A 21704-nucleotide genomic window follows, 5' to 3' on the forward strand; every position below is an offset into this window, starting at 1 on the left:
ATAAAAGATAAGCCTAGAAGTTGAATAAGTTTTAAGTTCTTTCTAAATAAATCCTCTATTCAGGCTTTCTAATTCATCATTAAATTTGGGTAATTTACATTTTACTTATGACTAGTAATATATAACCATAGATTTAAAAAGAGTCTGCTCACAGTAAATAATCATTTCTTAAAGGGATATAGTAATGTCTGTCTTTAAAATAATGAATTTGTGTGTTCTTTCTTTTCTTACAAGCAGTGTATGTGTATAGAACTTCATTTTTTTTTTTCCGAGACAGAGTTTCTCTGTGTAGTTTTGGTGCCTGTCCTGGATCTTGCTCTGTAGACCAGGCTGGCCTCGAACTCAGAGATACACCTGGCTCTGCCTCCCAAGTATGGGGGATAAAGGCATGTGCCACCACTGCCCAGCCTTAGAACTTCATTTTTAAATCTGTGTTCTCAGATGTATCATTCTTAGTTGATTGTAACTTTTAACAATATGGATAAAATGTCCATATTGTACAGGCCTACATTAGTGGGAAATTAGGTTAAGCTAATGAAGGGACACTTTGCCCTGTAGCAAGAACTCTCTTTGGTCAGCACCTCAGGCATAGGACAGTTATCCACAAAAGTCACCAGAAATGAGAGCTTTTAAACTTCTACCCATCTGCTACCCTGACATTCTTCTATACCGTTTTGCTTTATGGTTGCATCCTTTCAAATAATAGCCTGGATTTTTAGTCCAAGAGTCTGACCCTTAAGGGGTTTTAGTATGAATTAGCATTGATAGTTTTAGGGCCATTACAAAGAATCTAATCTGTGTGTAAGCCCTTTGAGGTGCACATATGTCCATCTCGTTCCCCAAACTACAGTAATGGCCATTTCCAGCCTCGCCAGATGCAGGTGGCCAAGCTCCACCCTACAAGAAAAAAGCCCAAGATCAGGCCACAAAGTCCCACCAGTCCCAGGCCACCCTGGAAAGCACCTCCCCACCCCCAAGAAACTATATAAAGCCTGACTCCTACTTTAGTTCTCTGGAGCAGAGGCAGCCACTGTCTTGTGTCTTTCCCAATAAATCTCTCATGTAAGGCTTGTTGTGTGGTGTGACTTTGTGGCATTTCTTGGCTCCTGACTGCCAGGATACCTTTCCCCTCAGAGCTGTCACATGTCCACCGTGTGCTTTTATTTTCATTAATAATGTGCTTTTATTCTAACTATTTAATTCTACAAATATATTTGTCTTAGTATTAATCCCTTTCTTCTTGGTAGATGAAATTTTCTTAGTTACTTCTTAGGGTATGCTTTTTAAAAAGATATAATTTGATTTACTTTCTTTTAGAAATTATACTTGCTCATATAAGTCATGCATTAATTATTTTGTATGACATCTGGAGTTACTAAGTACTAATACCATTTCATTACAATGCTAAAAACATAAATGCAGTAGTTTTACTCCTAACAAGCTGTCTTAGTTAGAGTTGTATTGCTGTGATGAGACACCATGACAAGGCAACTTGTAAAAGGAAGTATTTAATTGGGGGCTTGCTTATAATTTTAGAGGGTTAGTCCATGACCATCATGGCAGGAGGTACAGGCATGACACTGGAGTTGAAAACTTTACATCTTGATCCATAGGCAACAGACAGAGAGAGACTGGGCCTGACATGGGCTTTCGAAACCTCAATGCTGCCCATTCCCAGTAACATACTTCCTCCAACAAGGCCATGCCTCCTAATCCTTCTCAAACAATACCACTCCCTGGTGACTAAGCATTCACATCTATAAGCCCATGGGGATCATTCTTTCTCTTCTAGTGCTTTCTGTAGGGCTGGGTTTGTGGATAAGTATTGTTTAAATATGGTTTTGTCTTGGAATGTCTTGTTCACTCCATCTATGATGATTGAAAGTTTTTCTGGGTATATTAGCTATGCTGGCATCCATGGTCTCTTAGCGTCTGCATTACATCTGTCCAGGTCCTTCTGTCTTTCCAAGTTTCTATTGAGAAATCGGGTGTTATTCTGATGGGTTTGCCTTTATAAGTCACTTGGCCTTTTTCCTTTGCTGCTCTTAATATTATTTCTTTATTCTGTACGTTCAGTTGTTTAATTATTGTGGCGAGGGGACTTTTTTGGGGGTCTAGTCTGTTTGGTGTTCTATAGGCTTCTTGTATCTTCATAGGCATTTCCTTCTTTAAGTTGGGAAAGTTTTCTTCTATGATCTTGTTGAATATATTTTCTGTGCCTTTGAGTTGGTATTCTTCTCCTTCCTCTATCTCTATTATTCTTAGGTTTGGTCTTTTCATGGTGTCCCAAATTTCTTGGACATTTTGTGTTATGACTTTTTGGCATTGGTATTTTCTTTGACTGATGAATCCATTTCCTCTACTGTATTCTCTACACCAGAGATTCTCTCTTCCATCTCTTGAATTCTGTGGGTTATGCTTGCATCTGTGTTTCCTGTTCGTTTACTCAGATTTTCTATTTCCAGCATTCCCTCTGTTTGTGTCTTCTTCATTGTTTCTATTTCCCTTTTCAGGTCTTGAACTGTTTCTCTCACCTGTTTCATTGTTTTTTCATGGTTTTCTTTAAGGGATTTATTGTTTTCTTCCACTTTTTTATTTGTCTTTTCCTCTAGTTCTTTATAGATTTCTTCCCATTTTTTGTTTGACTTTTTCTCATTTTCTTTATTGATTTCCTCTACTTTTTTATCTTTTCCTCAATTTCATTTTTCATTTTTTCTTGAAGGGCCTCTAGCATCTTCATGATGCTATTCTTAAGGTTGCTTTCTTCTCCTTCTTCTACCTTGTGATGTTCAGGTATTGCTGTTGGAGGAGGGCTAGGTTCTGGTGATGCTGTATTGCTCTTTATGTTGTTGTATGTACTTCTGCCTTGACGTCTGCCCATCTCCTCCTCTAATAGGTATAAGAGGTGCCTGTGTCTGAGCGAGTTGCTGTTGGTCCACTCTGTGTTTGTTGTGTCTGTGTGTCAGGGGGCCCTTCTGGGTCTAATCTTAGCTCTTGGTCTGATTGGAGCAGGCAGCTTCTGTATCTCAGTGAGCTGCTCTTGGTCAACCCAAGCTAGTTGATTCTGTGACTCACGGATTCATTCTTGGTCTTTCATGGCTCTTGGTCCAGTCAGAGCTGACAGATTCTGCATTTCAGGAAGCCTCTCTTGGTCCAATGAGAAGTGGCAGATTCTACTTCTCAGAAAGCCACTCTTGGTCTAATCAGGACTGGCAGATTCCCTGTCTCCTGAGTGTAACTAGAGTTTTCCTGCCTGGCCCACGGTCAGGGCAAACCTCTCTCACCCGCCAGTCCCACAGCCACTCAGACCCGATCAAGTAAACACAGAGACTTATATTGGTTACAAACTGTATGGCCGTGGCAGGCTTCTTGCTAACTGTTCTTATATCTTAAATTAATCCATTTCCATTAATCTATACCTTGCCGCATGGCTCGTGGCTTACCGGGATCTTCCCATGCGGCTTGTCATGGTGGCGGCTAGCAGTGTCTCTCTCTCAGCCTTCCACTTCCCAGAATTCTTTTCCTTGTCCCGCCTATACTTCCTGCCTAGCCAATGGCCAATCAGTGATTTATTTACTGACCAATCAGCAACACACTTGACATACAGACCATCCCACAGCACTTCCCCTTTTCTTTTCTTAAAAAGGAAGGTTTTAACTTTTACATATCTCCAAAGTCAGCTTGGTATATTTGGGAATTTGGGCGTAGTTTCTCTTACTACTTCCTGCTGGAGGGGGGCGCTGTATCTTATGGGGATACAAAGAAAATTTTAGAATTATGGAATAGTCCATGAGGGTATGTCATCTGAGCCAGTTGCCTTGAAACCATTCTGGATGTTGGATCATCAGGGCCATGGTGTCATCGGAGACCTTTCAGGGGGTCTTGGCTGGTCAAACCTGATGTATCTTAATCTTGAACAAATCCATAGCCTCTGGCTTTCTGTGGAAACAAAATCAGAGCTTCCTTTCCAAAGCAACATATCCTTACATCCAAATTTTGAAGTCAAGGTACCTTTAAAATATACATTTTGGCATAACTCAACAGCTTTTGTAATCAAATGGTTTTTTTTAGTTACAAATATCAAAGAGAACATAATCCAGATTCTCTGTGTGGTAGCCATCTTTACGTGGCTTATTTTTTTTATATTAGCTTGAGCCTATTGCTTTAAACTGCAGCCTTCTAAGCCTGAAATGGCGCTGGCGCTATGGCTGCTGGCTCCGCCCACTTCAGCTTCCCAACATGGAGGTAGTACGTTTTCGGCCAGCTCTGGGAGCCATCAACTCTCAGAAATAGTGGGTCTATGCTTCTATCAAAGCAGCGTGTAGCCCAGAAACCTCTTTTTTTTGTTTTTTGTTTTTTGTTTTGTACTAGCAAAGGCTAAATCCACCACACAGCTTAATGTGCCACTTGCAGAGGCCTCATTCCCGCCATACTGCAGGTCGAGCACGCACGCCAGGAACCCGCCATAGTAGCTCAAACACGCAGGCTGCTGCTAGCTTAAAAGAGACAACTAGGAGCTGTTTTTAGCTCCATTTTAGAATCTTTTTACTCAGGTTTTAGGTGGAAACTCTTGCCAACACGTTGGGCGCCATTTGTAACTAGAGTTTTCCTGCCTGGCCCACGGTCAGGGCAAATCTCTCTCACCTGCCAGTCCCACAGCCACTCAGACCCGATCAAGTAAACACAGAGACTTATATTGGTTACAAACTGTATGGCCGTGGCAGGCTTCTTGCTAACTGTTCTTATATCTTAAATTAATCCATTTCCATTAATCTATACCTTGCCACATGGCTCGTGGCTTACCAGGATCTTCCCATGTGGCTTGTCATGGTGGCGGCTGGCAGTGTCTCTCTCTCAGCCTTCCACTTCCCAGAATTCTTTTCCTTGTCCCGCCTATACTTCCTGCCTAGCCAATGGCCAATCAGTGATTTATTTACTGACCAATCAGCAACACACTTGACATACAGACCATCCCACAGCACCTGAGGTTACTCTTGGTCCAATGATGGCTCTTTCTCCAATGAGAGCTCTCTCTTTCTCTGTGGGGGAGCTCTCTGGGCCCAATGGGAGCTCTCTGAGTCAGGCTGGATGGGAGCTGGGGGTTGGTCTCCAAGTCTCAGGAAGTGGAGGGGGGCAGGGCGTGTAGATTGCAGGGTCTGCTGGGGGGTCTTGGAGAAGGAGAACCTTCCCTCAGGAGCCCTACCCGCTGGCCAGCAACTGGGGCCAAGTTGGGCGGGTGTTCCCCAGGAACGGCTGGGGCCCTGGGATGGGACCTAGGGGCAGGCCTCCCTGGGTATGAACCCAGTCACTCACCTCTGGGCCAGATGGGAGCTAGGGGTTGGTCTCCCATTCATTCTCAAACCACCACATATTCCTATTTTGAAATTATCTAGAAATATTGTTTCTACTTGTAAAATGACAGTTTTTAATGAGAAGAAGCACAGCTCTTTACATTTATAATTTAAACTATAAGCTAAATTGCCTTGACCCTTATATTTGCATCTAATATTGGCATCTTTACTTTTTAAAATATGACTAGAATACACTTGGGAGTAATTAATTCACCAAGTATCTATGGGTCATAAAGTCCATGAAGCATTGTTTGCTCATCCTCTTCTGAGTACTGCTCTGGCTTTGTCTGAGCCTACATCCCCTTGTTGCCAAACACTAGTAAGAATTCTGTTCTTTTTTTCTTTTTTTTTTTTGTGTGTATGTTCATCTGAATGAATGGGGCATGGAAATTTCCATGTATTTGAATTCCTGTGCATGTGGAGGCCAGAGGACAACCAGGGGTATCATTCCTTAGGCACCTTTCCTCGGGTACCATGCACCTGGTATTTATTGGTTCTTTGGTCATTTGGTTGTTCAGTTTGTTGAGACTGGGCCTTTCACTGGTCTGGATGATGGGCACTCACTGGCTGTTGGGACACCCAATAGTCACCTCCCTCGGATGCCTCTCTGGGATCACAAGGATGCCTCTCTGGACTGGGATTGTAGGTGTCTCTGTCTCCACACTTGGCTTTTTTGCATGAGTTCTGGAGATCAACTGTAGTTCCCTGTGTGTGCACAGCACGTACATTACTAACAGAGCTGTCTCCTCAGCTCTCAAGAACTTTACTTCTTAATTTGAAATATTCATTGAATGGTACTAAATCTAAGAATGAGGTCATCTAACTTACAAATGAAAAGGCTCAGTTTATTTGATGATTTGAGAGTAAATTTTAGATGTACGAGGGTAGAACAGAAAGACTAGTTAGAGGCTCTTGCAGCAATCCTAGGAAGAAATGAGTGAATTAGACCAGAACAATGACAGGGAAGGAGAAAGGAGAACAGATTTTGAAGCTGTTATAAATATAGTCTTCTTTAAAATGGTTATAAATCATAAGAAAATAACAGTCATTTCAGGATTTTACTTATTCAACTGGAAGTGTAGCGTAACCATCAGCTAAAATGCCAGCTTTGATGTGGCAACCTGGGTAGACTATAAGGCATTTGCTTAGAGACACATAGAGTTGGAAATGGCTGGTACTTCCTAAATGAAGGTGTCAAGTACCCTAATTCATAACCCACAATTTCCATTGTATATCTTTAGAAATAATCAAAGGTCTACAAAGTGGTTCTTCAGGTGAAGGCAGTTGCCTGTCTGATGACTTGATTTGATTTACTTCAATTCCCCAGGACCTAATGATAGATGAAGAGAACTGATTCCTATAAGTTATCCTCTGGCCTCCACATGTGTGCCGTGTCCTAAACACACCACACACATGCACATGCAGACACAGAAGAAAAAGAACAAAAATTAAAATTCTGATGCATCCTGAGTATTCTGTTCATCTATATTTATCTTTTCAATTGTTAAGGCTTACTTTCATGTAATCTTAAAATAGTATTTACTATCAGACCTAAATGTTTCAATTTATTTCCTTGCAGAGAGGGACACTCTTTAGACATCCAGAAATACTTAATTAAAAAATACTCTCATCAGTACAAATAATTTGAATAGACTTGGAAACAGCAATGACTCACTCTTAGTAAGCAGCAGCTTCCTGGAATTAGCATGAATGTATGAGCAGCTTAGGGAACTGATTTTACAAGGTAGATGCCCCAAAGACCAGTAAGCTTTATAGCAAGACAAGGGGGGTGTTAATGAAGTGACTGTAGTGGCTGGTGACCAATGAAAAGGATTTCTAATGTGCTGTAAACTCACCCTAAAAAGAGGTTGAATGTACTGTATCACATTCCAATAATCTGTGTTGACAGTGATTGTTTCTTCAACTGTCACTGACTCTCTTGGTGTTAATCAAGGTCATTAGTCATTGGTGCTGGAGAGATGGCTGAGTGGTTAAGAGCCTCCACTGTCCTTCCAGATGGGTAGAATTCTGTTACCAGCACCCATGTTAGGAGGCTCCCAACCATCTGTAACTCCAGTTCCAGAAGATCTGATGTTCTCTTCTGGCCTCAAAGGGCACTCTGCATACATCAACCCACACATACACATAAATTTAAAAAGTACACCTTTCCAAAAAGCCTTTAGTCCTTCACTTGAATGGAAAGGCCTCACCGTCCTCATATCTTTATCTGTGAAGAGAAGTGGGCATTTTTCAGATGCTCAGCCAAGATCTACCTCTGACCCCTTTGTCATCTGGGCAGTTCCGAATCATTCCGTTGTTGAAGGGTTCATTCACACTGACAGCACCTGTGTGCTCACAGGCTTTAGTGAGGACACCCACGTCCCATCCTCTCATCTTTGTCTCATCTAGGAATTATTTAGAACTCATTGCAAAATCCATTCAAGACTGGGTCACAGAGGAAGAAGCGAAATATCAGGAAGCCAAAATGGCGGAAGAAGTCAACAGGGCCAAGATTGAGCTAGAACTGAAAATGTCTGCTGCCAAAATTTCTCCTAGCAAGGCTCTTTCCCTCAAAAAATCTAAAAGTAAGTAACCAGTGCATTTATTCATAGAATTAGGCCTCAAGGCATTCTCTTATCTTAATGTCAAACCTGAACATTCCAAGACTAGAAAGGGTTGCCCCCAAATGCCTGAGTCTTCACTTTCTCTAATAAATGGAACAGCTGCATTTCAAATGTGATGGCGTTGTAACCTGAGTCAGACATAGGAATGTTTGTCACAGTCCCAAATACAGTTCAAACAGGATGAGTTAGGGAAATGCCAATGTCCTTACTGATAGAATCAATGGGTTCCACCATCTAAATTTGTTGACAGTGCGTGAGATAGTCAGAGCTAGTGAGTGTCAACAGGATAATCATAGAGTCTAACAGCAAGACTAAATCAAGAACCTTCTTCAAATAGCAAGAAAACCATCCAAAGACCACCTGGAGGTAGGAATCTACAGGGAAGTGGGGAGAGTTTCGCAGATGCCGATGGCATGGACCTGACCAGATCTTAGATCAGTGCATATCTTTGATTTTGCTCATCTCTAAGCCTTGGGTAATTTCTAGAACTTTGGGCCCATTAGGGAAGAGAAAAGAAGGCAACAGAGAGCAGGTAATTTTTAAGAAGGACACTTGATTAATTAAGACGTGAAATACAGAGTTCATCTAGAAAATATACTATTTTACAGTCTGAAGAAAAGAAACTCTCTGTGCTAGTAATATTATTTATGATCTCTCATAAGGAGACCAAGCTATGAAACTTCTAAAAATTTTGCAGCCTCTTTTTGTTACCAGAGGAGTTTGTATATGGCCTGACTTGAAAGTAAAACCTAAATCACACTGATAAGGAATAGTTTGGTATCCTGCAAAATGGCTATGTTATTAGTAACTAAGCTTCTTCCAATGGGAGCCCAACAAGACTTCAACAAGTTCTTAGTGTCATAAGTGGAGCTGTGTAAGACATAAAAGGAGGGCCAACTGTGTACTTACCTACTGGCAGGGAAAGTGTTGACCACCTCTTTAATGCTACTGAGCAAACAAAAAGCTCAAGATCTAGGTGTTGCAGAGAGCCATAACCTGGTTACTTCAGCTTGGAATGTACCTGGCAGGTATTGCCTTGCGTCCGCTCCTGTCAGAAAAGATGTCAGAATGTTTGGAAGACAGAATGACAACCCTGACAAGGAAGCACCTCAGTGTGGGAGGGAACTTTAGGTGTGTTCCTGTGGTTTGGGACTACTAACCTAAGACTAATTAGGCAAGTATTTTAGGGAGAGGGATTCAAGCAACATGTCAAGGCACTGTGAATGTATTGTGAGATGCCATCACCGAAGGCTCTGCACCACTCAGGTGTAGCTCTGGAGATGGCAAGAGAGAATTTAGAGGTGAATACATGAGGAGCTGGCGCTGGTAGCCTTTGAAGTCCTCGCTGGCCCAGAGACTCATTCTTTCTGTGATACCTCTCTCTCCAGAGTTGCTTAGAAGTTTGGTTTCCTCTGATTCTAGGTAGCAAAGTGGTCAGCAAAACAGAGGTACCGGAACAAGAAAAGGAGAAAGAGAAAGAGAAGATCCCTTTCGTTTTAGAAGGCTCTCTCAAGGTAATCCAAGAAAAGACAAACATCACAGATAAATCAAAAGTCCAAAGTTATCCTGAGACAGAGGGTTTGCATTCGTCACACAAAACGATCTTTTTGACTAAAACTTCAGAGATGACTGATGCCTCCATGAAAGGATCTGGGTGTTCACAGCTGTCATGTGACAAGTCTTCAAGAGAATTTATATCTCATTATTTTCACACAACCACAACCTGGGATAGTAACTGGCTCACAGTGGTTTTCTCCTTACCTTTGTTGAAAATGTTTAATTTTGTTCACATATTTATATTTGAACTCCCAAATACAAAAGTAATATGTGCTTCTGGGATCATTCAAGATTATTTTCCTGTGCTATCTCTTTAGTTCCTGGAATAAGAAAGGTCAAAGTTTGTTAAGTTCCAGCGTACACAAGCACACGTGCACAAATGTACTGAGGTGTTCTGTTTGCTTGTTTATGGTAAGTGTAGGTTTGCTCTGGTTTGGGACTTCTGCCCCTGTGCTGCGTCACCTTCCCAGAACGTGGATGCACTTACCAATGCAGAATTTCTCCAAACTGTATGGTTTAGGAGTTTTTGTGGATTTTTTCATCATGTAAGTATGATGAATTATTAAATCCATCTGCTGCTCCTCTCTCATCCTTGAAGGTTGTAGGGAGGGGAGGGGGAAGGCTCCAAAAGTTCCCAGCTTCTAACTGGGGTTTGATCTTTCTGATGACCAGCTTCTACCCCATTCTGAAACTATCTAAGAGTTTGCCAAGAGTTGCCTCATTAGAACAAAAGACAGTCCTATCACTCATGAAATTCCAGGGGATTTGAGAGCTCTGTGCCAGGATCCAGGAATGAAGACCAAATATCTGGTTCTTATTATATCATAATATTACAGTTTCTATTAAAGTCAGTTGTTACTTATCTGAAAATGGCTTCATTTTGCCCCTATTCATTAAACATAGCTTTTTATTTATACAATTTTTGGTTGAGTTTTTCATTTCCACACAGGATTCTCAAGACATCAGTCTCCCTTTTCTTTGCTGACATCATAGATGTTCATAAACTATCACATTTTACATTCCTTTGTAGACAGCTTATCTTTTCTCTTTAGCTGCCTTGAAAACACTCTGTGATCGGCTGGTAAGCATTTAGCAGTCGATCTCTAGCAAAAAAAAAAAAAGTGTGTATATATGTACACAAATAACTTTCCAGTAAATCTCACTGGTGGCAAATTTAGTATGTAATTTATAAATAATAACAAATCTTATAGTAATCTTCATTGCAAAGTCCACTTAGCAAATTAATACTTCATATATGCTTTCATGGATGTTTACTAAGTTATCGTATCTTTACACAGCCTATGGTTACAAGTAACAAGTATAATTCCACTATTAATACTGATTGACATTTTCATTTATGTTAATGAGACAAACGTGAAACAACAAAAGGGGATATGCCATTTATTTGTCAATAACCAGAGCAATTTTTCAGAATCAAGAAAGAGAATTTGAATGCTAAAAGACTATTTTCTCATTTACTCTAATGGCATTGTAGTGGTTAAGGCACTTAAGTTGAATCCTTATTTCTAACATTCTACCCATTGATGTTTTTTTAGCGCAGTTAATCAATAGTCAATCAGTCTCCTTGCTGTAACATTTGCTGATACCTGTAATGTAAATACTCCAGCGGTGGCAGATTTCAAGCTACCAATGTGGCCTTGTGAAAAACTGAGCTGGGAGCAGTGTGGACCTGTATACTACTATATAGTATGTTTCTAATATATAGCACAGATAATAATGAAATCTAATACAATAATTACAAATTAGTACATTTTGAGCAATTGTTACCTTTGTTTTGAACATTGTACTTATATGACCTTTTTGATGGTGGCTTTGCTTAGCAACTATCTCATAAAATTCCCAGAGATTTATCAGTAAACTCATTAAATCAGTGTAAGCTGGGATCAGCACACCACTGTTATTTTCTGCTTCAGTTTATTGACCTTTGTGAATACTGGGATCAATGTCTATCATCAGTTCTAAAAATGGCTCAGCCAGTGTCTGTCCAAATACTGTCTTTTCAAAAGCTGTGCCTTAATTCCAAAAGGACTACTGAGCTCACCTTGGCATTTTTATACCCCCTACTTTCTTACTTTTGATAGTTCATTTTAAGTACCTAGACTTGTTTTATGAGTCTTATTTCATAAGTCCCTTGTCAGTAATCTTCACAGATATGCTTTCAAAGTTTTTGCTCAGATTTTATTCAAAGTGGCTTAGTTCCTTGTGTTTTGCAACTTTTGTTTGTGAACTAATATCAACTCATAACTTGTTTTATTGAAGACTATGTAGCCACACTGTCTTAATCCCCTCCCTCAGCCTCCCAAGTGATGAAATTGCAAGTATTTACCAACATGCTTGAAAACTCACAACTTTTTTTAAAAAATGTATTTTGTCCATACTTTTTGAAATATCCTGAGCTGGGAATGCTTCTCTGGGTAGTCCACCTTTCTGCTGATCAATTATATTTAGGATATAAACTGAGAATTGAAGGAAAGGAGACAGACCACTGGAGAGGCTGCTGCCGTGGTCCAAGCTAAAAACAATAAAAATCAGAACAGTTTAACTTATACCAGAAAGTTGGAGAAGAAACAGAATGGAAGAGACGTTTCCAAGGAGACAGACAGGGCGAGCATATAGAACTTGGGAGTAAGAAAGGGACAAAGATAACCACAAGGTTCTTGGCTCAATGTTTCAAAATGCCAGAAATAACACTTAGAAACATCATACTAAATTTCCTCCAAAATTAACCCAAATGCAACTCCCATTTGATCTTTTTCAAAATCCCTGTTTGATATGTCTGCAGGCATGGAAGGAAGAACAGGAGAGGTTAGCAGAAGAGGAGCGTCTGAGGGAGGAAAGGAAAGCAGAGAAGAAAGGGAAAGAAGTCGGTAAAAAGAAAGGCAAGGATAAGGTAGAGAAAGAAGAGCCTAAGGCTGTGAAGAAAAAACCTCCTTCCAAGGAGAAACCTAAGGAAGAGCCAGTGAAGATCCCGGAAACGATCGAGGAGTCTGTCCCACTTCCCGAACCCGAGATAGTTTACCCGGTAAAGCAACCCTGAAAATTCTTTGGGATACTTGTAACAGTTTGGGAAAAACAAGGTTTTTTCTACTATCTATGGACTAGACTTGAATTTCTATTTCTGTCTAGAATCAAGACTCTTCTGTATAACTAAACACCAAAATGGGAACACCCTCAGGCCTGCTTTTTCTATCATGAAATTAGATTGCCAGGGGCTGTAAAGATGGAAGTTTGTCCCAAAGACTTAACATTAAAAACATAAATAGACAGCTGCACAGATCAACTCAGCAGACTGGATTTGCTGAGTATACATAGATGCCACTGTGCAGGGTGCCACATTTCTGGTCTACATGCTTTGGTTAAACCCCCTCTTTACTAATTCTCTCTCAGATGTCTATTTATGAGAAAAAACAGTCAGGAAAAAACTGGAGAGAAATGTCCTGGTCTAATCTTTTCAGCTATAACTCCAGCCCAGTTAATCTAGAGTTTGAAGATGCATCTGAATCCCCTGCAGCTGTAATAGCAACATCTAATGCTTAAAAATGTCCTTTACATATGCCCTCCTAAAGAATCAAGTGTCAGTATTTTACTTCACTTTGAAAAGAAAATTAGTGAACTTGATCTCTCCTCATGTCAGTTTGATGATAGAGCATGATTTCATTTGGACTAGGTTATAAACGCTCATATGAGTATTAATAACAGACTGTTTTAAAAGACTTATTTATTTTTATTTATGTGTGTGAGTACCCACAGGGGCCAGAAGAAGGCAATAGATCCCCCATGGAATTGAACTGGGAACTCAACTTCAGTCCTCTGCAAGAGTAGCAACAGGTCTTAACTGCTGAGTAATCTCTCAAGCCCTAATCATAAACTTTTTAAAATCCTGCTAATTATAATACATTAGAAATTTCTAGAGAGTCTGGGCATAGTGGCATACAACTGTAATCCCAGCCTCACGGACACTGAAGCAGGGTGTCTCTAACAATAAAGAAAATTAATAATAAAATGGATTTGGGCTCCTGAGCCTACAAGTTATCAGATATAATTGTTTAATTTTAAAAATTTAAGCCTATGGAAATGGTAGTTGGCTAACCGTAGTAAGCTGATTATTGTCAATTGCAGTTCCACACTCAGTCATGATGTGTTCTCCTCTAGTTCCGAGGATACAATATGGGCGATGTACCCATCCAAATCTCAGGGGAAAATTACTATCTGTATCCATCTGATGGAGGGCAGATTGAAGTAGAGAAGACCACGTTTGAACGAGGTACATGTGTAAGAGCTGTTAATGTCATGGAAGGTGTTCCTGCCTTTAAGATCAGCCTTTGTGCTCTTCTGAGTGTGGTGGGTGACTGCCCACTCCATTCATGTTTACACTACTTTACATTTTCAGAGTTCACATGCTTCTGCTATAATTGGGTCTGCAAGGAATTAGCCAACTCAGAATTTGCCCTAACTTGTTCATAGGAACATCCGAATTGTTAAAAATATTTAAGTACTTATACATTAATGGTAGATGGTATATTATCATCTATAATAAGTAAATAGGTTAATTAATATTAATTACAACACATTCTGTCATGTTAGAGAGCAAACATATGCTTTGAGTTTCTGGCTTGCACTGTGCAGCACAGTGCTCAGGGGACCTGCCACTGGTATTTTTGCTCTTACCGAGACTTGCATATGTGAACAGTTTATATAAATTTCAGATGGTTCATAGAAAATACAGTATTTTCATCTTAATCCTATCAATCTTAAGAGACACCGAAGCCACAGTTGAAAATGTAAGGCTGGATTTAAAAGGGAGATGGAAGGGAGAGGTGGGGAAAGCAAATGAGAACACTGGTAAGAGAGAGTGAACTGTTAGAAATGACTTACGACCTGCAGAGCAATGATAACTGGAGGCTTATGACCTGCAGAGTAATGATAACTGGAACACACACATAATTATGGCTGTCATCATAGTGCCATAATCAGTTCTAAAGATGTCAGGTATGCTAAAACACATTTGTGACATCAGCACTCATGAGGCTGAAGCAGGAGAGTCAAGAGTTTGAGGCTGGTTTGAAATACACAAATACAGATGTGTGTGTGTGTGTGTGTGTGTGTGTGTGTGTGTGTGTGCGCGCGCGCACGCACGTGCGCGCGCATTATATATTATTGTATACAAATAATATTCAAACTTCTCGGGTTAATTAGCTCATTTGATTTATCAGAGTTGAGTAGTATTCACTACCTCAGATGATGTGTTTTCTCTGTGTGATTTGGTTTGACATGTGATGAGAAGGCCTGCAAAGACCTCCTTGTCCGTCCGTCCGTCTTACACATCCTTGTATAGAGTTGCTGAGTCCCAGGCATTCTCAATCCCTGTCTGATTCTGTGCTGCAGTCTACTAGTATTTTGTCAAGGTGCATGTATGGTATCTTCAATCAGCCCACCTTTCTATCCTATGTTTCTTATTCAGGCCCAACTTTTATCAAAGTGAAAGTAAAAAAAGATAAACACAATTTTATAATTCACCTGAAAGACCCAAAGGAAATTGTGAAAAAGAACAAGGAAGAGGATTACTCTTCAGAAGAAGAGGAGGAGGAAAAAGTTAAACAAAACGCTGAAATGAGTGAGTGTCTTTACCTTTGTGGTATAGCACGAAGTGCATCAGACCAGCCCTCAACAGAACCACACAAGCATCCCTTGCACTCAACACATGCAGATTTTACAGGTGCCGCCTGCAGCATTTGCTGTCCTGCTTATGTTTGTTTTCCCTAATGTACCGAGCATAGACGCCGCATGCACAGCACATCTGCAGTTGGCCATTGACTGATCTTGCTGCTGCTCGACAGGAGCTCTGGTTCCAGTTTTTGTAGTCATAGCAAGGAGCTAGGCAAGCTAACCTGATAGAGCAGCACTGTGTGCAATGTCCATTCTGACCTTAATCTTGATTCGTGCAGACTTGACCTCAGCTCCTCTCCAACTGATCCTGTCTGTGGCTTACGGGTCCCCGCACTGCAAGCAATGGGGTCTCCTTCCTGCGCTTCCCAATTGCTTTGCTTTGCTTTATAACACCAATTTCTTAGGCTTCAAAGACAAGGTTTAAAAAAAAATCGCTAATTTTGCTGTGAGTTTATTACCTAAATAGAGACACGAGGTACAAGTGGCTGCCCAGCACTGTGAAACCTCCCGATAGTATCTCAAAGCAATGCCACCTGGAGCAATTAACTGCTTCTTAGCCAAAGTGGCGTGAGTTATAACTGCACACGGAGATGAGTTAATGTTAAGAAAGTTTTCAAATCCACTTAGTGATAGGACTAATAACTAAGTCTTGCCTATAAGTTTAATTACACTGATACTTTCCAAATTCAAGAACACAATGCTTGAGACGTTGAATGTACCCAGAAAGTTAGCACAGAAAACAATTTCATTTGAATAGCTCATTAAAATATATTAATTGGGGCTGGGGACATGGCTCAGTTGGTAAAATTGTAAATGGCTGTGCAATCATGAGGACTCAAGTTCAGAACTCTTGCACCCACATAAAAGGCCGTGAGCTTTGATACACACCTATAATCCAGCACTGGGAAGTGGACATGGCGGTATCCTCATTGCTCACTAGCCAAGCAGTCTAACCAATGAGTGAGCCCCAAGTTTAGTGAGAGACCCAGTCTCTAACAATAAAACAGAGAAGCAATAGAAGACAGCACCTGAGGTCCACCTCTGGCCTCCACACATGCACAGACCAGTTCATGCACAGCTGTGCTCATCCACACACACATGTATAAATCATACACACTCAGTATATGTATATGTATATGTATATATATATTTGAAATATTAAAAGAAGCTAATAGTTCTAATTCTACCACTTCCATGATACTCAGTGTTCAAAGTTTCTTTCTGTCTTAGTGTATCAATATAAGCATTTTCCCATTCACTAAGTAGTCTTTGAAAACAAGATTTTTAAATTATTTAGTAATGTATCATTAATATACATGTATTTCCCAGTTTATTAGTTAAATGATTTTATTTTTAGGTGATTTCTGTAAAAGTTAATAAATGAATCTATATATAAGTCCATGATTTATTTAATAATGTCCTTTTTGCATGGTTAAATAACGGTTGGTGTTTAGCTTTACTGCTAATAAACCTGATTATCTTTTGTTTGCTAAGATTACCATGTGTTCATTTCAGCTTGAATTTTCTCCAGCCTGCAAACATTGGCCCAGGTTTGAGCTAAGATCTGGTTCTGGATGATGCATAGACTAAGAATAGATTTGATATTTGTAGGGCAGTGTTCCATAGAAGAGCAGAGAGTATGTGAGAAAGACTGTACATGTCCTAAAGTGTTCACTGTCTGGCCATTTTCAGAAAAAGCATGTTGGCTTCTGATGTGAGCAGCCTCAGCAGATAAACTGGCAGAAAAAGAAGGGCAGTGCCTGCTGCCTGCGAGCTGTGCTCACTTCTTGCCTCTTGATGGCAGTTTCTGTTGTGACCATTTAGTTTTACTGCCTCAGTCTCCTCTGATGGGATCTGTGGGAGTATGTACCCCACATGCCTGGTCTCCCCGAGTCTGGCTTGGTTATGGAGCTTGTCTTGCCAGGCTTTTCTCTGTGGGCTGCTACTTGCTGTTGCAGCGTCTTACAGCTTCTGTGGTCTGAGGAGATTTCAGCTGGGGGCTGGACTTCAGTTCTTCATTAAATGTTTTTGCGCACCTTCCTTCATTTGTTCCTTGTTTCCCCCCATAATGCAGTTTGTAAGATTTTGCCTCCCTGTCGCTTACATCTTCTCCCTAACTTGTTTGTGTTTAAATGCTTCCTCGGGGCTTCAAGATGTTTGGGTTTTGGTTTTTGTTTTGGGGTTTATTTTTTGCTTTTTTTTTTTGTTTTATTTTGTTTTGTTTTGTTTTCCACTTGATTTTCCTAGAAATCAAGTTGAATCTTAACCATGACCACCACTCACTTTCACTTCATTTGATGAACACTGAACAAGGTTTAGTTGGGAACAATGTTTTTAAATCACAGAAAATGCTTTGTAAAACATCTGTATGCATTTAAAACTCCAAGTACTTCTATTTTCCATAATTTGTATTTTGCTGAACATGTGTTCTAGTTGGCTTTTTTAACTTGATACTGCACATTCGAATTTCTGCCATGTCTTTTCAGGACACAATAGTTCTTTTCTTTATTCTTTGTGTGCATGTGCGTGCGTGCGTGCGTGTGTGTCTCACAAGGAATTAAAACTAGGACCTTGCATGTTCTAGAAAGTGTTCTACAACTGAGCTAGGCTGGCCTCAAATTTGGGATCCTTCTGCCTCTGCCGCCTTCAGTAAATCCAACCAGTGTGCCACCACAACCGGCAATGTGTAGCTCAGGTCTGAGCTGGGGCCCAAAAGGCCACAGGCAAGTAGCTTTTTCAAGAATTCGTACTACGAACGTTGGGCACCAGATGTAGCATGAATCCTAAAGGGTCTTATTAATAAAAACAAACCTGGAGCTTGGTATTGGGGTGAATGCTGGAAGATCAGAGAAGCAGAACAAGCCATAGCTTCTTCACAGATTGTGAATTATGGTTTCTTTCTCATGAAGCATTACCCTTTTCTGTTGTTGTCCCACTGGGTATTTAAAAATTCTCAGTCAGGAAGTAATCTCTTCATGGATTAGAGTATTTTAACCCAACACTGTCCCATTTTTATTATATGATGATGGAGCAGATAATAAAATGGAAATAAAATAGAAAGTTTGTGATCCTTCACATATGCCTCAAGAATGTGCATTTTAACAAATTTTCTTTTAAAACTTATGCTTGATTAAAACCATTTTCAATTGTGTTTAAAAATATAAGGGATTGTAAATGTAGGGATTTAAGAAAGTGTTTTTAAATGTGAAGAAACTTGGACTGACCTGGTGGTTTTCATTTGAAAAGTCATGTGAATGGTCTCAGATTGATAACCAGCATATGGCTAAGCCATTAACTGGTTTATATCCTTTCTTCATTTTGACCCAAAGCCCTTCAAACAAGAGACTCACGTTCCACCCCTCAAACTCTGCTTCACTTCCCTGAGTCCTTGGTAAGAGCCAAATCAATTATTTTTTAAATTGATGGTATTAGAATAGCTAAGACCCCATTCTCAGAATTCCCACTGAATTCTGCTTACACTTCTGGAGAAAAATGGAAATATATCCTTGATACAATTTTGTCTTTTAGAAAGACAGCAGGCAAAGAATGGAGTTGTCAGCAAGTTTGGATCATTTTCCGCCACCTTAGAAAATGGAATCTGCCTCTCAATAAGTTACTATGGGGCAAACGGGATGGCACCAGGTGAGATGAACACAAGGCACACCACAGGGGAAATGTCCCAGGATAGCGGTCCCTGACATCCTTAGCTTGTACACTTGTCAGCAAACAAGCCTGTTCTGATTTAAAGCTTCACATAGTTCTTTCCCTCCAATGTGGAGATACGTGGTGTATGGAGTGTGTGAATGTGTGGCGGGGGCGGGGGTGGGGGTGGGGGGTGCATGCGCACATGGATGTGTACGCGTACAGTTTTTCCTCTACATCAAATAGCAGTGCTTTCACTTTCAAATTCCTTTTATCATTTGTGTAATCTTTTACATAGTCACTTCTGCACACATATGTATATTCTGATCATCTTTATTAACTAGTCCATGAAAGTGATTCTGTAAGTTTGGTGCAAGGAAAACATGATCTTCTGGGGAGTCCTCTTGGGTTTCTACAGAATAATATTTCTATGAGTCCTGTGATAGTAGAACTTCAGTGCCAGTGTCCTTCAGAACACTGGTCTAAAAGGAGCTGTTCATTGGACATCTTGGAGGATATCTCGGCTCCATTTTCAAGAAACGAATTTTCCAACTGGAAGCTCTTTCCTTTCAAACCACAAAATATTATATCACTTTACCTAGAACCAATTAAGAAATTTGTGGATCCCTACCAACTGTAAAGAGATCTAACTATAGGAGGTATTTTTTAAACATTGCAAAATCAATACGTAATCCCTCTGCCATCTAGCTTTAAAACTCTATGCTGATATAGATTATAGTGATCATTGTACCTCTTGACTGTGCACCTCTTCTGCAGATTACCATGAATCATCATACCCTTGTTTCCTAAAAGTTTGAAATGTCTCTAAAACCACACCAAGTGGTGGTTAAGAGCAGAAATATGGATCTGGAGCTGAGAAGAAAGGACATGCCTACTATGGCCATTGTAGAGTCAACACATAAATGGCATTTGGAGTCCTCGAAGTGAGCAAGATAGATAACATCTAATATATGCACAGATCAGATGGCATATAACAGTCAAATAGTATTTCACACACTTACCTATCTGGGCCTCCTCCCCTGTGAACCTGATTCAGTAGGTCAGAGGAAGACTTGGGCATTTGTTTAAATTCTGTGAGTAATTAGTGTGGTGGCCACTTGAGAACATAGAGAACCTGGGACCTGGAAGCAGCTGCAGGATTAAAATGTATGAATGAGTTGGGGGGTGGGTGTTAAATTTGACCAGAAAGGTACATAGAGGCCAAAGAAGAGGCATGCTGGATTTTGCAGAAGAACAGATGACAAGATAAAAGGAGTCTTCTGGAACACACACACACACACACACACACACACACACACACACACACACACACAGTATCACTGTTCATCAGCCCTTTAGGACTGCCAAACCTTTAAAACCCAGAAGACAGTAGATGGCCTACAAGAAAACTACTTCACTCACCTTAGACAAAAATAATCTATGTCTTTGTTGGATTTCCTTGTTTGTGTTAGCTTGTGTTTAATGTGATCTCGGGTTCTGTTGTCTCAGTGCTGGTCTTACTACTGTGAATCTAGGACTTTCAGGATTTTTTATGAGTTCTATTTCACAAATAAAGAGAACATTAGTAGAGTGCACAACAGCTAGGAAGGTGAGGATATGTGAGGCAATGACTATCAACCACACTAAAGCATTAAGAGTTTCAGATTTTCTAACTATGATCTGATCTTCAAGATAACTATGTTTTCTCTGAAATATATCCTAATGGCAAAACATGATTCACATGGTAAAAGTTAATGCCAACTTGAACCAAATTTTTAGATGTGTCATTTAACAAGCATGTGAAATATGAATATTTAATTTTCTCGTTTTCCCCTTTCTCTGTTGCTAGAGGTTACAGATCCCAATTTGGACACAATGATGAACATCCCTTCAGCTCTGACTGCAACTGTGATTCCCACTATAGTGACGGTTCCTCAAGGCAAAGGGAAGCCGAAAGGAAAGGGCAAAGAGAAACCCAAAGAGTTCGTTATTGAAGAGGAACATCCAAAAGAAGAAGAGAAGAAGGTAGATGAACATGACTGCAGATTTCCAACCTTTCTACCTCAATGTGACTTTTAAAAATTGAAATGAAATTGCACTGTTTCCCTATGCTCTTTCTTTCCTCCAAGTCCTCCCATGTCTCTTCCCAACCTCTCTTTCAAATACCTGGTCTCCTCTTCTTTAATTATTGTCACACACACACACACACACACACACCACATACACATACACGTACACATACACACACCACATACACATACACACCAATATGGTTTCTGGTTTCCTCAACACTACCTTAATCTCTTTTAACTACTATTTCAAAATATTGTAGACTAAGTAATTCACAAACAGTAGAAATTAATTGCTCAGACTTAGGCTGGGAAGTGCAAAGGCAGGTGCTGGCCATCTCTATGTCTCGTGAGAGCAAGTTCCTGCAGATGCTACCTTCTGTGTTCCGCCACTTCACAGAAAGAGTGAACCTTTTCCATGCAATGCCTTTTTTATAAAGACCTCAATCTCAATCATGAAAGCCAAACCTTGGGATTTAATCAGTTACTCAAAGACCTATTTAATCCCATCATTTTGAGCATCAAGTTGCACCATCTGAGTTTAGGAGGATGCAACATAGTATTGCCTATATCCTACATATCCAAATAGGGGCACCATTCAAATCCCAATTCAGTCCATTTGCTCAATAAATCTTTTCACAGTGACCTCTGTTAACTTCAATGCTGCCTTCTCTCAGGGAAAATGTTACATTTGATACTATTCTTTGTCACATCTGGTTATATGCCAGTTAGCAAGTAGAGTAAAAGTTTGATGACCGTGAAGATTCTTGCAT

At 40.2% G+C, this 21704-nt stretch overlaps 1 protein-coding gene across 3 annotated transcripts in view; it reads left to right on the forward strand.

Moving 5' to 3' along the window:
- The window catches only part of Spag17 (sperm associated antigen 17), a 236044-nt gene that overhangs the window by 139464 nt on the left and 74876 nt on the right, over positions 1–21704 (forward strand). For all 3 annotated transcript variants that reach the window (XR_009379872.1, XM_059265953.1, XM_059265952.1), the window contains exons 19-25: positions 7761–7936; positions 9398–9489; positions 12336–12575; positions 13706–13817; positions 15015–15167; positions 18749–18862; positions 20712–20887. Coding sequence is in view for 2 of the 3 variants with exons in the window: in XM_059265953.1 (XP_059121936.1) it covers positions 7761–7936; positions 9398–9489; positions 12336–12575; positions 13706–13817; positions 15015–15167; positions 18749–18862; positions 20712–20887 (1063 nt within the window). In the remaining variant the exon portion in view is untranslated. The remainder of the gene's footprint in view (positions 1–7760; positions 7937–9397; positions 9490–12335; positions 12576–13705; positions 13818–15014; positions 15168–18748; positions 18863–20711; positions 20888–21704) is intronic.

The sequence above is a fragment of the Peromyscus eremicus genome, chromosome 6 (genome assembly GCF_949786415.1).
Source record: "Peromyscus eremicus chromosome 6, PerEre_H2_v1, whole genome shotgun sequence".
NCBI classification, from domain to species: domain Eukaryota; kingdom Metazoa; phylum Chordata; class Mammalia; order Rodentia; family Cricetidae; genus Peromyscus; species Peromyscus eremicus.